Source organism: Paecilomyces variotii, assembly GCF_004022145.1.
Source record: "Paecilomyces variotii strain CBS 101075 chromosome Unknown C8Q69scaffold_1, whole genome shotgun sequence".
Lineage (NCBI taxonomy): Eukaryota > Fungi > Ascomycota > Eurotiomycetes > Eurotiales > Thermoascaceae > Paecilomyces > Paecilomyces variotii.
The window spans coordinates 956594-971491 of record NW_021167140.1 but is presented as its reverse complement, the minus strand read 5'-3'; the positions used below and the strand labels follow the sequence as shown (position 1 = coordinate 971491).

The 14898-nt window shown below is 50.2% G+C and overlaps 6 protein-coding genes across 6 annotated transcripts; 1 reads left to right on the top strand and 5 right to left on the bottom strand.

The window, feature by feature from the left end:
* Positions 1-12: 12 nt before the first annotated feature.
* C8Q69DRAFT_502678 (Ctr copper transporter family protein) lies at positions 13-935 on the bottom strand (the record flags this gene model as incomplete). Its single annotated transcript, XM_028632414.1, has 4 exons — positions 13-130; positions 213-405; positions 568-769; positions 843-935. 4 exons carry the CDS (start codon positions 933-935, stop codon positions 13-15), a joined length of 606 nt encoding a protein of 201 aa, XP_028488785.1.
* Positions 936-1205: 270 nt separating this feature from the next.
* On the top strand, positions 1206-2637 carry C8Q69DRAFT_449953 (histone acetyltransferase subunit NuA4-domain-containing protein). The gene is made up of 3 exons (XM_028629407.1): positions 1206-1550; positions 1720-1956; positions 2033-2637. The coding sequence occupies exons 1-3, from the start codon at positions 1371-1373 to the stop codon at positions 2345-2347; spliced, it is 732 nt and encodes a 243-aa protein (XP_028488784.1). The 5' UTR covers positions 1206-1370; the 3' UTR covers positions 2348-2637.
* An 84-nt stretch (positions 2638-2721) lies between these two features.
* C8Q69DRAFT_449951 (alpha-mannosidase) lies at positions 2722-6795 on the bottom strand. Its single transcript, XM_028629406.1, has 4 exons — positions 6355-6795; positions 5717-6222; positions 3667-5659; positions 2722-3610 (listed from the first exon to the last, which is right to left on the bottom strand). Exons 1-4 carry the CDS (start codon positions 6735-6737, stop codon positions 2992-2994), a joined length of 3501 nt encoding a protein of 1166 aa, XP_028488783.1. The 5' UTR covers positions 6738-6795; the 3' UTR covers positions 2722-2991.
* A 667-nt stretch (positions 6796-7462) lies between these two features.
* C8Q69DRAFT_12175 (hypothetical protein) lies at positions 7463-9103 on the bottom strand. The gene has a single exon (XM_028625221.1). The coding sequence runs from the start codon at positions 8859-8861 to the stop codon at positions 7515-7517; it is 1347 nt and encodes a 448-aa protein (XP_028488782.1). The 5' UTR covers positions 8862-9103; the 3' UTR covers positions 7463-7514.
* A 363-nt stretch (positions 9104-9466) lies between these two features.
* On the bottom strand, positions 9467-10930 carry C8Q69DRAFT_502674 (NUDIX hydrolase domain-like protein; the record flags this gene model as incomplete). Its single annotated transcript, XM_028632413.1, has 5 exons — positions 9467-9795; positions 9860-10264; positions 10342-10368; positions 10570-10741; positions 10904-10930. 5 exons carry the CDS (start codon positions 10928-10930, stop codon positions 9467-9469), a joined length of 960 nt encoding a protein of 319 aa, XP_028488781.1.
* A 904-nt stretch (positions 10931-11834) lies between these two features.
* C8Q69DRAFT_502673 (MRS7 family protein) lies at positions 11835-13604 on the bottom strand (the record flags this gene model as incomplete). Its single annotated transcript, XM_028632412.1, has 3 exons — positions 11835-12896; positions 12958-13487; positions 13550-13604. The coding sequence occupies 3 exons, from the start codon at positions 13602-13604 to the stop codon at positions 11835-11837; spliced, it is 1647 nt and encodes a 548-aa protein (XP_028488780.1).
* Between the last annotated feature and the right edge of the window lie 1294 nt (positions 13605-14898).

Genomic DNA, 14898 nt, shown 5'->3' with positions numbered 1-14898 from the left:
TTCGCAGCCAGATTAATGACACGCAACAGACTTCGCAGCGGGCGCAGCACCCCCAAACGTAAGGTAACCAACGAAAGCACCAACCGCAACCGCAAGCATAACAAATCCATTATAAGTCATGAAGAGAAGCCTTTTTATTAAACACCATTAGTCATCTTCCCCTCCCATAGACATCTCTAAGACAAAAAAAAAGGACTAGCAGATGAACTCACATGATGAAAAAGCTATAAAACACTTGCACGGCATACAGCGCCGCCATGGTGAGCTTCCCTCTCTGCTCCGCCGCTCTCTTACTATCCCAGCCTACAAGTAGTGAGCGCGTCTCGTTTCTGCGGCCGTTGAGATTGGCACCTGCAACAGGAACAGGTGGGGGGATTGTGCCCGACTCGTCGGCGATCTCATCGTCTTTTGAGGGGACGTCAGAGCTTCAGCGAGCGAGGAACGGCAGGTTCCAAAAGATATGCAGAAAACACATAGACATATATATGTCCCATGAACGATGTGTTTATAGAGAGAACTCTGGGTTTGAGAGTCGATATCCAGAAGAAATGAAACAGTATTACGTACCTGCAGGGTTGATGGGAGCGGAGAACGCTTTCAGGCGCTGCGCATGAGATGCTTCGTATCGGCGGGTAGCTTCACGAAGGCCTTCGTATCCGGCAGTCAAGAGGACGATAGCAACGAGGGAAACGAGGAGAGAAAATGCACCGGTGATGTGCCATTGGGGGAAAATGATACAGAGGTCTTTAGTGGACCAGGTAAACAGCATCTAGAGAGCGATGGACATTAGCTAGGGATTGGATATAGAAGGAAGATATTTCCATGTTAATGGTGTTTCTTACATTCATATTGCACTTGCCACCCATATCCATGTCCCCATGGCCCATATGGCCATGGTCCATGTCCATTCCCGCGTGATGCATCGAGTGGTCCATGTTGTTGTTATCAGGAGACGGGTAGTTGTCCGATGTTAGGGTGGTTTATGTTAGAGTGGTTTATGGAACGATCAACTCAATCCCGTGAGTTGATTGATAGATGAACGATCAAGAATCAATGAGAACAGTAGAATTGCAGTAGACCATCAACAGAACGACAACTTGTTCCTCTGCGTTCTCCCCAAGCTGGATGACGAGGCCATGAAACACCCCTCCGTGATCCCCAGACAGCTAATACTAACACGGCAATGCAAACCGCGCAAACGCCGGTCTCGACTTGCTTTCACCTTGCGGCCTTGCGCGACAGCTCCGCCAGTTGCTGGCCAGTCCTCCCCCGGATTCTCTGGTGGTTTCTGCCCGGTATTTCTTTCTTTCTCCAGTCAATCTTTTTGAGACTCAGTTGGACAGTCATTGTCTAGTCTCTGGAGCAGCACAATGACGGAGAACATCCCCCCCACGACGTCTACGCCTGGCGGCGCCAGTGCAACAGTCACTACAGGACCTGGCGGCGGTGCGGAGCAGAATGCGACAAATCGTGGGTTGCCATATTACGAGAAGTTGAGAAGGGAGCTACGAGATACGCTGCAGAAGAAGAGGTTGATGGATAAGAGCATGGTGAGTCTCACTTAGCGATAGCTCTGACTGTTATCACGTCCTCAATCCTAGCAAAATCACCATCAAGATCCACGGCTTGCTATAACAGAAAAGAAATCCCAACACCATGCTTGCTCTACTATCCTACTGCTATACCAGACACAAGATTAACAATTTCCTCCCCTCAAAGGCCCAACTAGAAGACCAAATCTACCGTTTCGAGCAATCCTACCTCGAAGAAACCACTGCCGGAAACATCATCAAAGGTTTCGATAACTACATCAAGGGCTCCTCCGGCGGCTCAAGCCTCAGCGCAGGTGGTCTCGCCCTCACTGGCGGCGGGGCAGCTGGCGTAGCAGCACGACGAAAATCGCAAGTGTCTGATCAAGATCGAGTATTTTCGCGCAGTTCAGCGAGTTTCATGAGAGTGGGTTTCCAGCTCAATTCCCACGGACGCACTGACTATCATAAAAGCTGAAGTTAATATGTTTTTCACTGTATAGGACTCTCCCGCCCCATCTTCCGCACAAACAACGCCCTCCCACGCTCCAACTCCTACGTCTTCACATAATGGGCCGACTAGTGGTTCTGGGAATAATAAATCTGGAAACGATGGTACTGGATCCGCCAATGCTAGTGTCAAGAGCGGATCTACGGCGTCGAAGAACAAGAAGAAATCCAGCGGTGGAGGTTCTGCGGCGCGGGAGAATGGCAACAAGGACAAAGATAAGAATAACGACGACGATGGTGACGGAGGTGGTGAGGATGGGTCGAAGCCGCCGGCGAAGAGGTTGAAGATCAGTTATGGCCGGGATTGATCCGTCGGGTTTCTGATGTTGTGGATAGGCTGTTTCATTGCTTGAAGGCTTGGTTTTCGAAGACCAAAATTCTGGGACGGGGTCGCGGCAAAACTGGAATAGGCGCAGACGAGGGTAGGTTAGGGGCGTTATGGATGTTCGCTTATTTATTCTTCTTCTGTTGGTTACATGTACCATATACCATGTCTGCTTGGCTTTTTTCTCATTCTGCATATCTTTCTATCTACTTGTATCGCCATACATTTTTAACCTCATGCATTTATAGAATCGTATTAAGAAGTTACCAGTCATTCCTTGAGCCATCACTACCAAATGTAGAATACTATAGCTTTGAATTTGTCAAGCATGTAGAATCCGGTCATCAGACAAAATTTGCCTTTTTATATATATTTTATTCCATTTTATTTCAGCTAGACTACATTTTACTATTAACTCCTCAAAACAGAGATACTTTGCTGTTATTTATAGCGATAGGAACCGATATTCCTTCATGTACTGTAGTACCAAAACTCCGGTTGTGTCTTCATTGAATCCTGTACAGATTCAGACCATGTCGGATCAGATAACTGACGGATCCTTGACAACGGTCTGCATTTCAAGTCCTGACAGCGTCGATGGTGGTCCACTTTCATGGGAAGAGTGCTCTACAGCTGAAGCCTATAGGTGGCGACCTCGAAAGCCCTCAGCTCGATATCAGCACTGAGGGTTCCCTTCTCCGACTCATAGATCTCCAACTCTTCTTGATCGTCTTCTAGAAGGTTGCACTTGTGGATCTTCTTGACGGGGTATTTAGTCTGGATGGTGCCACGCGCCTTTCCACCAAGAGACTCGTAGATGCGAAGGATGATGCTCTTGCCGGTGCGTCTGGGGAATTCGCCGCGGGAGACGTCATCGTCGTCTTCACCACGCTTGATGGTGTCGAGAATAAGTGCCTTCGATCCCGTGAGGGAGACGGACTTGAAGATACCAATGTCCTGACCGTATGTAGACTCGACGGCAAGGGGGTGGTTGAAGTTGTATCCCGCACGGACGGTGCGGTGGTCTAGAGGGCCGGAATGTGGCAGGATGGCGAAGCGGATAACATGATGGCCCATGTCGGCATGAGCATCGGGGGCCTTGGGTGCTCGTAGAAGAGACAGACGCATCAGGTTTCCACAGGTTGCGAAGCCATACTTGGAGTCGTTCAAAACAGAAACACCGTAGCCGTATTCGGAGAGATCTGCCCATTTATGGCAGCAGACTTCAAACTTGGCCATATCCCAGCTGGTATTGATGTTAGTACATATCATTTGCCGTTCTTGTGAGGACAGTAAACATACCTAGTGTTGTAGTGCGTGGGACGTCTCACTATACCGTACTGAGTCTCATACGACGCTTCCGTGTTCTTGATATCTACCGGGAATTCGACCTTGAGGAACTTCATCGTTTCATGCCACTCAACTTCACTCTCAAACTCGACGTAAGCTGGCGTGTCGTCGAGGCTGGCTGAAAGACTGATAGTTGTCTTCATCCAGCTCGCATCACTAATCTTGGTCTTGGTGACGATGCTGGCACGGAGGGGCCCTTCCTCGAGGATCTCGGTTTGGGTCGAAGACAATTCCTTTCGAGACTCAAGGTGGAAGACTTCAACGTCCCAGGCTTGCCAGTAGAGAGGCTTGTCATCAAAGATGACAAACTGTCCAGCCTTACCACCCTTGGCAATGACTTCACGCTGCTCTTGAATATCAAAGAGGGAGGTGATCACACCATCTTGGATGTCAACCTTGAGCTTACTGTTGGCCATACGGAAGACACCGGGCTTGATCTCCGATACGGACACAGATTCTGACTTCGAGATCCGCGGGGGCTGTGCGTGGATCACACCGGTATCACCGCTGACAACGACGTATTGCTGTTCCTGCCGCGTTGAGGAGACTCCCGGGACCTTGCAAATCTCGGAACGAGGCCAAGGAAGCGTGTTTATCGCGGCCAGCTGTTGTTTGCCCTTCTGGCCATCAAACCCAAGAGCCTTGAGGGCTTCCTGCTTGACCTGCGCCCCTGTCTTGAAAATCTTCTCATATAGTTCGTTCGAGTCATCGTAGCACATCTCAATCGAGCTTCCTGGCAAGCAGTCGTGGAACTGACAGAGGAGGACACCCTCCCACATGTCATCAAACTTCTCCTTCGGATATTTGTAGTCACTCTCCGTATTGGCGAGGGATGCTAGCGTGGCCAGAAGTTCCAACTCGCGCAGCAGGAACTCTGATTTGCGGTTGTTTCTCTTGTTGTTTGCCTGAGTCGTGTATGTACCACGGTGAAGTTCGAAATAGAGCTCCCCGTACCAGGTCACAAAGTCTGTACCTGCCGCAGCTTTCTTTTCCAGCCTGGCGAAGAAGTCGTCGACCGAGTCTCCCAACTTAACTCGCGGCAGCAAACCAATCTTGTCACTTAGGCCGCGGCATCGACGCAACTTCTCGATATGCTCAAAGGTAGGGCCACCACCACCGTCTCCCTTTCCGAAGACGAGCAGCGATGTGTTATCTTGGTCCATAGACTTGTGCTGAGTAACACTGCGCTTGACATCACCAAAGTGAGCACTAGCAGTGTATGTCTCGGACGGAGCCATGTGGCACAGAACCTGGCTACCATCGAGAGAAACCCAGTTGAACGTCGTGTGAGGGAAGTTGTTGATGTTGTTCCAGCTGAGCTTCTGCGTAAAGAACCGGCTCATGCCAGCGAGACGGCACAGCTGTGGCAGCTGGCTAGAATAACCGAAGGTGTCTGGTAGCCAGAAGGTGGTACATCTTTCTCCGAAATGGCTCTCGAAGAAACGTTGACCGTACAGGAACTGCCTCACCAGAGACTCTCCACTGGGCATGTTGGTATCATGCTCGACCCAACTGCCACCAATTGGCTGGAAACGTCCCTTCTTCACGTAGCTCTTCACCCGATCGAATACAGAGGGGTAGTACTGCTCCAGCCATTTATACTGCTGTGCCTGGGAACAGGTAAAACGGTGCTCCGGATAGCGATCCAACAAATCGCACTGATTCGACCAGGAACGAGCAACCTTACGCTTTGTCTCTGCCCAGGGCCATAGCCAGCAAGTATCGATGTGGCAGTGTCCGATTGCGTAGACAATAGGTTCCTTGTCGGTCTCATAGACCTCAGATGAGTCGACTTTATCACCCAAGTATTTCTGGGCGATCTGTCTGCCTTTCTTGATGGATTCCTGACTCCCATTGCCCGCAATGAACGTATCCATGATTGCGTTACAAACCATCAGCGCTTCGTGGGACTCCCATGAGTCGCCGGGAAATTCCCTAGCGGCATCTGCAACCTCGTCAGCTGGCTGTTCTACTTCCAGTCTCACACTATCAATCAACTTACCTCCGATAATCCAGAAATCATAATATAGCGCCCGCGCTTCAAGATTGACTGCCGTGATCTGTGCCTTGTGCAGGGTAAAGTACCTATCCGGACTAGGAGGCTGGATACTGTCCGAAGCTGAGTTACCAAACATGCCATTGCACGCCATTTCGATATAAAACACATGTTCTTTCCCATCGCGCCAGGCGTCGGGAATGATCCATTCGACTCGTTCACCGCCACCAGTCAGACCTTGCAGCGGATGTCCGTTTTCCGTCCAGATCAGACCTTCATTATTGGCATCCCAGTGAAATTCAAGACGCTCTTTATCACGCATGTCCTCTGGAATGGTCAATCGGATACGGAACCAATGTGTCGACCAGCTGGGGCCGAAGGAGGCACCGATATGAGTAGGCTTGAACTCATGCTTGACGGCCTCCTCGAACGGCGGACGCTGCAGGTCCGGTACGGAGTACACGGAGAGCTTAACATGGTCTTCATCAGAATTGACAGCTTCGAAGTACTTGCTGTGTTGGACAGATAATCGGTCAGCTTATCGTTCCGTAGTGTCTTATCGAGCTTGCTATCTACATCTTATCGCCAAGCTATGGGGTTCCCCATCCAACAGCATCTCCAAACGAAGGAACGAGTTAACTTACGAAACGAGGTTCTGTCCCTGATACTGTCCACCTGAGGTGAATTGACGGAGACGATCGCGATAGATGTTGGTGATGTGCTGACCGACAGGGCGCTCCGCCAGCTTGGGCAAGGAGCTGGGAGCTCGGGAGACAGCTTCTCCACCCATGGCGACGGGTCTGGAACTCGATAGCTGTAGAAGCTGGCCTGGATCGTTCAGGGCGACGCTATTGAGCGAGGGAGCTGATGGGATTGATGGGGCCACGAGAGAGTAAGACTGCGGATCAGTGGCATCAGGCAGCGTGGAAGAGTAGTTGTGTCGACTGGCGTTGATGGCGCCGATGATGTCTGAAGCAGCGGAGGCCGCGTGTGGAGAGACGCCGTCATGCCGGGAGGCTGGGCCCATGGCGGGGAGAGCGAGTTACCCGATGATCTCCGTCTATCTTTAGCTATCCAACTCACTAAGTATCATACAGCCTCCGTCAGGAATGAGGCAGAAGAGAATGATGTCTCTTCTGTCAGCATCCACAGCCAGACCGCCATGACGGAGACTGGAGAATCTACCAGTTCTCACTGTCTAACGGAACGACCACTCATGATCTCAACCACGTTCGATCGTTCCCGATAAGCAACAAACCATAATCGCCCGTTAACTAGTGCCATCTTATTGGGTTTAAGCACTGTCTCTCCTTGAAGATGCGAGGGATGCTGCGAGGGGTGCGCGGAAGCAGCTCGACAATGAGCCCTGGCTTGGCGTCAAGCAAGTTGGTGCTTAACTGTGTCTGGGAATATCTCCGATGGTTCCTGCAAGGGAGACGCCAGATACGAACACTGCCCTACGCAGGGATAAATACGAGTTCACGAGAAGACTATGTATGCATTGCAGTCGGACATTAACTATCAAACATAACTACAATGTGCCACCGAACCGTGAATACGAGAAAAAAAAGAAATGGAAATTCGCAATTGATCGATATTATCAAGTAAGAAAGAAAAGAAGGAAATGTAAAAGAAAAAAAGATAATCAAAATACTGTAGAATTCTCGAGTAAAGGCTTCCTCCACCCCCCGATCCCATAACCAACTCCCGCTGATTCCATGCAAAGTCCGTAGCGTCGTACATCCATTATACCATCAAAGCCGTAAAGTGAAAATACATTGCAAGATATCCCCAAAAACTCCTCCTACAGGAGATAATTAACCCCTGCGTGTCGCCAAGGGTCCACAGGACCGACCATCTTGATCTGTTTCTTGAGCTCCGCTCGCCTTCGGTCTGCTCTGGTCTCCATGAGTTTCTTCTTTGCCCCATCCAGAGCGGAAATCATCTGACTGGTCCCGCTGTGCAAGGCCTTCACGTACTGCTGCGTTTGTTGTTGCAGCTGTGTAGAACGCGGCTGGGTGAGAGGCGGTGTTGGGTTGATACAGGTGCACTGGCGCATCTCTATCATGGACGATGTGCGCCTAGGATGTCTGGGGACAGTATCATTTGAGCCTTTGCTGTAGCTGGCCCGGCGATAGAGAAGTAGATCCCCACCAGCCTTGAATCCATAGTCCTCATATGATTCGGTTGGATATAGCTGTTGGCGGGATGATTGAGTAACCAACGTCCGGCTCCGTGAGGAACTGAAACTAGAACCGGAGCTGGTGCCAGGAGAAATGGGCAGTGTCCGCATCCGATGATATACATCGGCAAAGTTCTGCTGCAATCCTGATTCGGAGTCGTCATAGAGTGACTTGGAGTCCATCGCATGATACGCACCCCGTTGAGCATAAGGGTGGTTTGACTTCACATTTGGCCTTGGCGTTTTCTGATCATGACTCTTCTTGCGAGACGCTGTCTTCTGCATGCAGGACCGGATTGAATCACGAATTCCATGGCCGAGAAGAAGAGCTTTGTTCTCCGAAGAGAGCCAACGACTGCCGCTCCTACCGAATTCGAGAGAAGCCGGAAGTGATACTGGGGACTTACGTCCCCGAAGACGTCTCTTCAATCCATGAGAGCGCCCAGAGTAGGTCGCTGCCTGCAATCCAGAGGGGGTCGCTAATTCGGGGAAGAAATCGAATTTCTTTTCGCGGAAGTAAGGCCCAGCTTTAATGCGAGCATGTATGTCGCCTCCAAATCGTTCCTGGGTCATGAATGCTTTCAGTGACAGCGAAGAGACCTTGTCTCGGCTCAGTTGACCCAGTGAAGGTCTGGTTGAGAGAGCCCCTGCCGTTGCGGGACGTGTAAGAACCGTGGAGTAGTCGTATGGATCTGACGCAACTGGTATGTGAGAATCATCCGTCGTCTCAGTCGAAGTCCGGTATATGAAAGTTTCAAGTAAGCTGTCCTGGCTAGATAAGCTCGAGCTTCTCTCTGGCGTCTCGGGCAGTGGCTTCGCGGGCAATGGTTTGTTCAAGATATCCACCGAGATATCAGACTGTGAAATGAAGAAAGTTCCCGGCGGCACCACCACCTCCAACCCTTCCAGCGACTTTGACGGTTTCACCGGAGGCGGCTGTCTGTAGTAGGGTTTTGGCGGTGAACGCATGGACACTACCAATTATGCAAGAACAATTGTAACGACGGTAAGCGACTGCTGAATAACGGCCGATGTGCTGCAGTCGAGTTGCGGGGGAGTACCGACTACATAAGATGAGCGAATCCTTTTAAGAAACCACAAAAAAGAAAGTTCGAGATCGGAAAGGAGCGTCCTAGTTTTCTGCTCGTCAGCAGCCACTATCTCAAGCCAGATCTCGCATGGAGTATGGAACAAAGAGGAATCCTCCATGTGTCTGGGTTTCATCTCTTCAGCATGGCGCGAGGCCTACAAATAAAACGTCTAGGAACGAGGCCTAACCCTGCCCGCTTTTTTCTTTTTTACACTAGAACAAAAGAAGCCCAGAGTCCGGAGGGGATGCTGCATGGGATAATCAGAGATTTGCACTATTATTGTGTGGGCAGCGGTAGAATCGCTGGATTAAACGGCTGGATATGACTGACCATTGTCGGTGGTTGGAATGTGGTGACACCTATGCAAGGGGTGGAAATGGCCTATAATACCACGCAGCACGCCACAAGCGCTGAACCCGCAGCTATCGCCATCGAGAACGACAAACAGCATGAAACAAAAATAAATTATCGGGAATGTTTGCTCTATGTTAGTTTGGAAGCTTTCTGCATGGTCTCTCGCGTGAGTTCGTCACCCGGCTTCCTGTCAGAACTCAAGCGACCCATCTTACGCAGCTTGGCAATCATTTCTTCATCACCAAAGTGGCTATTATGTTCAAACTCTGGTTCCTGATCGTATGCAAGCCTAGCAACATCAACTAGGATCCGGGCCGTCATACCCCAGACCCTGTAGCGATTGAGTTGCCCCGACTTTTCCTGCTCCTCGAGCTTGCTAACGGCCAGGTTCTGGTCCCTGCTCCGGGCCCTTGGCTTAGTGACCGATTTCTCCGAAATGGGAACAAAGAAGTGGTGCACTATTTCCTGCGTTAGGCTAACGGCATGTCATCAATGATGGGATCTGTCAACAGTCGAACTCACTCCGCCATTCGGATTCATGCCAGTCCACCCAGGCCCCCTTGTACCAGTCTTCGGGCTTACCGGGAGGGGCTTGACTGCCGTCTGCCACGCGATGTTCATCCCGTAGCATGAGGAAATTATGGAAGGGGGCCGTGAAGACGGCGGCTACTTCCCTGGCGTCAAGTCTCGGGATAAGCGAAACCTCTGGGTCAGCATTCTTCCCTGTCGTCTCGTCATAAGAGTGTAAGAGTGCTACGCAAGGGCGGACGACAAGCTCTGTCCTGGCCAGGTTAGCTGGCAGCTCACACAGGTGTTCCACCCGGAAGGGAGCAGGAAGCCGTTGATCGATATCGGGCAGACCGATCTCTTCATGTGCCTCCCGCCGGGCCGTCTGCCAGGGAGTTTCTTCTAACGAATCGGCCCTCCCTAGATCAGGTTAGTATTATCATAGTCGCACATGCTAGTTATTTGCCGCAGATCTGGATGAACATCTCATTACATACCTCCTGGAAGCGCAGCTTGACCAGCATCTGCTTAAATTATCAGTACCAGTTCCCAATTTAGTGGAGAAACGTAGCCATCTTCTGGAACCGCCTAGCGTCGATGGCTTGATATGACCTCTCGAATCGCCCCAGCAATCCATATAGACAATGCTATGATAGACATGGCATCATTGTAACGAATTCCCACATAGTAAGATGACGCCAAACAAAGGAGAGATAAGAACTTACATGAACTCAACGTCTTCGCACGGATCGTAAGCACAACTCTCAAATCCCCATTCTGATCCGCATAAAGCAGCACCAACACCGCAGCCCTCCTCGACAGTGGGACATCGTAATAATTCGTCTTTGGCGCTACATATGACCTCAATCGCGCAATTGCCGCCTGGATAGTAGGCGCCTCGCCTCGAATCAGTCATCATTGGATACCTCTCGCATACTCTCACATGCTTTCCCACGACAAGGAATTCCAGAAGGAAAAAGAAGCACATCGGAACATTGAAAAAGATTCGCTTCATCCTCCCCGTATCAAGCAAAGAGGAAATATCCAGTAGTAACTCACCTCCGAAGCAGGCGATAGCGGGGCCATATTCCTCTTCCTCTCACCACCCGATGCTGACACCGAAGACGATATAGAACGTAACTGCGAAATCCAACAAGACCTAGATAACAGTACTAACGGCTTGCGCGTGCTGAATAACCGGAAAGTAGATCGGTTCATACTAATGTGATATGGAGTCTGGGGCGGCACAGACACGGAATGCGTCTAACGGTCCCGTTGCTCATCAGTCAGGCGGACTGTTGATGATCGCTTGTAAGAAGATTAGGGAACCGGAGGCTTTACTTAGATGGTTAGTTGGGTAGTTTAGGTAACTAGTAGAGTAGGCTTGCTTACTGGAATGCTAAGAGGTCTGTCCGGGGGTGTCAGCGCTTAACCTTGGATTAGCAGGCACTTGCCGAGGTTAGCGGGATTGCTTGATGATCAGGAAGGCCGAAAGGAAAAGGTTGCAAGTACAGTACAATGTTCCTCGCTATAATGGCATTGTCTAGGTCAATGTGGTTCTCGACGGCTTATTTTATATTTCTATTTATAGGTAAATTGACTGGATTATGGATACTAGTTTCGCTGCGATCTCTTCTCTTATCATTTACTGCGAAGATCGAACTGGGATTCTTGGTCGAATTACTAGAGTTATCATACATTCGGCGCATACCGCTCATTTAACACAGCCAACCCACAGAACGTAGTATAGGAAATCGGGAAAGGCAATATATCTTTAGGGGCAAAAAAAAAATCCAAATTCTAGTATGTGTTAAAAATACATGAAATGCGACATAGCAGATTCCTCGACGAGAGGGGATCGTAGACGTGCCATCCCAGTAACCATAATCTATAAGATAGGAGATTAAAAACGGAAATATTCCGTACGGACTCGACTTAAACCACTGCGACATCTTACCGCTTCTGGTCGATCCACGGGGCACGTCAGAATCTATTTGGTCTCCTTCTGCTCTTTCTCCTGCTCCGCCTTCTCGGTCTGTTTGTCATTCTTCTCGGCTTCCTTGCCGTCCTCCACGGCTTCATTCGCTTCAGCGGCTTGCTTCGCATCAGCCGTGGCTACCTTGGCATCCTCATCGATATCTTCGATATCCTTGGGTGCAGGCACTCCCTTCTCTTCGTTATGGGTGTTTTGCTGGTTCTCCTCCTCAATAAGCTCCTGCTGCTCCTTAATGACCTCCAGACGCTGCTTGTTAGTAGCGGCGCCTTCAGCGTTGTGCACCTCGAGCTCGATCTCATGGAACAGTTCTTCGGGGATACTAGACAGGACAGCCTGCAGAGCGTCGATCTGGGAAGCCATCTCTGATTCCTTGCCGTGCTGGGCATACATGTAGGCATTGCTGAGAACCAGGAGCGTCGAGGGGACACCCTGTTTCAACCGCAAATCGAGCCACATGGACAGATCCTCCCGGAGTCGGGCGGGAGACACCCCATGGGTGCGAAGACCACGCGAAGCACAAGCCATCTGAAGCTCAGGCACCGACAGTGAGTCAACACCCTCGTAGAAGATAGCACGGTCATCGCGCTTAATCTGGCGCATGCGGTGACGGATACTGTAACGGAGCATCGCATCAGTGCCGAAAGAGTTCAGGTTCATGTATTTGCACATGGCGACCAGTTGAGGACGGGACAGGTTGTCGAGAGTCAGATCATCCTTGAAGATCTTGCAGACCTTGACGACATCCTCGGGGGAGGGGGACTCGCCCGTCGTGCGAATCTTTCTGAAGAACTCGGTGAACTCCTCTTTCTTCGCATTGGCAGCGCTCACAGGGAGACCAGTCTCACGGAGAGTGTTCTGGAGGAACGAGGCGACTTCCTTTCGAGTTGATCGCAGGTTCATGGCCTTCTGTTCACGCGACTTCTGTCCTTCGTATGTGCTAGGAAGCATGTTGGGGAAGAGCTTCAAAGCGACGGGAAGCAGGAGTTCAGCAAATGGAACAATAACGAACATCGCGAACGGGACCAGCCGTCCGAGGTCCTTGACAGTTCTTTGAAGCTAGAATATAATCGCGTCAGCGGGTCTCCTGTCAGCAATGTAGAAGAACACTCCGGCTAACCTGTCTGTTCTCACGACGACTCAGCTCATACCCGGCCGCCATCTTCATAGCCAGTTTTGTACTGATCTTGACTTCTGTCGCAAGAAGCTTGGTACCATCCCAGTAGTGTTGGGCCTCCTTCTTGATCTTCTGGCCGATAGTCAACTTCTTCTCCTTCTTGTCCTCGACGACTTTGTCTTTCTTGTCCAAATCAGCACCAGTTTTGGCGGCCTCTGCTTCCGCCGCTTTCTTTTCATCTACCCGCTGTGAATTCGATGATTCCGACTGCGAACCCACGGACTGGCCCTCATTCTTGGGAGACGGGTTCTTTTCGCTCTGCTGCGAGAGCGGCTTCTTGGCCTCTTCTGCATTGAAGCCCGGAGGAGGAAAAGATGACGAGGAATTGGCCGAGTGCGAGGTCTCGGTGGAATAGAAGCGCTGGTGAGGGACAAGAATGGCCAGAGCCTGGATGTGCGAGGGGAGTCGCCCGCCGTTGAATCGGAGATTTGCTGCGGAAGCGGCGGCCAAGGCGCTGGGTACACGACCACGGACTAAGAGAAAGCACATACATTAGTCTTTTGTATATGAGTAGGAATATATCGAGTAAACTTACCGCTCAAATTGGGCCGCTGCACGGATGCGCCGCGAACCAGTCTGGCAGACCTCATTGTGACGGACGTTGCGGAAGTTCAAAGTAATGGCGGCCTGGAGACAGCGAGGAAAATAATCTGACACAACAACGTCGACTAATCCACTTTCTCAAGTGGCCTCAGGCGGCAGGAGGAGGAGAAACTATGCACAGGTTCCCTGTATCAGATTCAGATTACTCGGGAGTGTCTTGCTTGATGGCCATCCAGCTGGTGACGCTTGAGGAAGACCTGGCAGTCGTCACGTGACCGACGGGCTCGGCGTTACTTGCTCCGCGCCGGAGTTACGGGGCGGACACGCAATACTAATTAGTCCGGATTGGGTGATACTATTCCAGCCCTTTTCTTGGGATCAACAGCAATTATCACTAATCGGCCCTTAGTCAGGACCGCGCATAGCGCGGTCCCGCCACCTCAACACGAACACCCAGCTCAACATAAATCTATATAAAATCTATTACTTTCTGAAGCTTTTAACCACATTAAATTCAACTAATCGCCTAGTTAAATACAGTACTATATAGAATAGGATCCCCTTCAGTCAGTCCACGTCTTTAAAGCCACCTTCCGCGGCTTAGTCACCCGCCTGAGCTCAATCATTACTCACTTCCATTTGGGCTTCAACTTCCGTAATATCTCCTTATTACTATCCTCAAAAGTTCGTAATTGAATATAATCTGCATCTCATTTCATCATAACACCTCCGCGTTGTAAAACCCTTTTAGATGCTCTAGCACAGACCTAACGGGCTAGTTATGCCCCAGCTGAAGCCTCAAGCTCCCGTCACATTTAGTCCACAATATAGGACTAAGCAATACTGCCTTTAAGCAGTTTCTGAAGCCCGCTAGTAAAGCGATCTGAATTAGTTTCAAGCTGAAGTAGGCGCTGTTCAAACTGTTCAAATCGCTCGGCAGTCTTTAGCATATTGTCTAGGATAGATGACCTACTAATAGATCGAGGGGTAGCAGGTCTATTATCCGTTTCTTGAAGCTTATCCAATATAACATCTGGGTTATATGGGTAAAGTCCAGTCTTTTCAAACGCGTGTTTAATAGTAGATAATTTAAAGGTCTTTCTTCGCATAAATCCAAGCGCTTGGAGGAACTCGTGCTTGCCGAACCTAGGGTTGCCCATCCTCATATTAAAATCAACGGCTTCGTTATAGTAGTGCTTAAATGCCTGAAAAACACCAACATCTAGTGGTTGGATTAAATAGCTGATATGAGGCACCAGTACAAATAGGAGAATCTTCTTCTTTTCACAGTAGTTGAGGACTTCATATATCAAATAAGAGCCATATCCGTCGCATAGGAGG

Bases quoted from the DNA above. Each gene is read 5' to 3' on its own strand.
- C8Q69DRAFT_449953 (XM_028629407.1), top strand. From the start codon at position 1,371: ATGACGGAGAACATCCCCCCCACGACGTCTACGCCTGGCGGCGCCAGT. The intron at 1,551-1,719 runs GTGAGTCTCACT...CTCCCCTCAAAG, and splicing joins GGTTGATGGATAAGAGCATG to GCCCAACTAGAAGACCAAAT. The intron at 1,957-2,032 runs GTGGGTTTCCAG...TTCACTGTATAG, and splicing joins GTTCAGCGAGTTTCATGAGA to GACTCTCCCGCCCCATCTTC.
- C8Q69DRAFT_449951 (XM_028629406.1), bottom strand. From the start codon at position 6,737: ATGGGCCCAGCCTCCCGGCATGACGGCGTCTCTCCACACGCGGCCTCC. The intron at 5,660-5,716 runs GTAAGTTGATTG...ACGAGGTTGCAG, and splicing joins TGATTTCTGGATTATCGGAG to ATGCCGCTAGGGAATTTCCC. The intron at 3,611-3,666 runs GTATGTTTACTG...CATCAATACCAG, and splicing joins CCCACGCACTACAACACTAG to CTGGGATATGGCCAAGTTTG.
- C8Q69DRAFT_12175 (XM_028625221.1), bottom strand. From the start codon at position 8,861: ATGCGTTCACCGCCAAAACCCTACTACAGACAGCCGCCTCCGGTGAAA.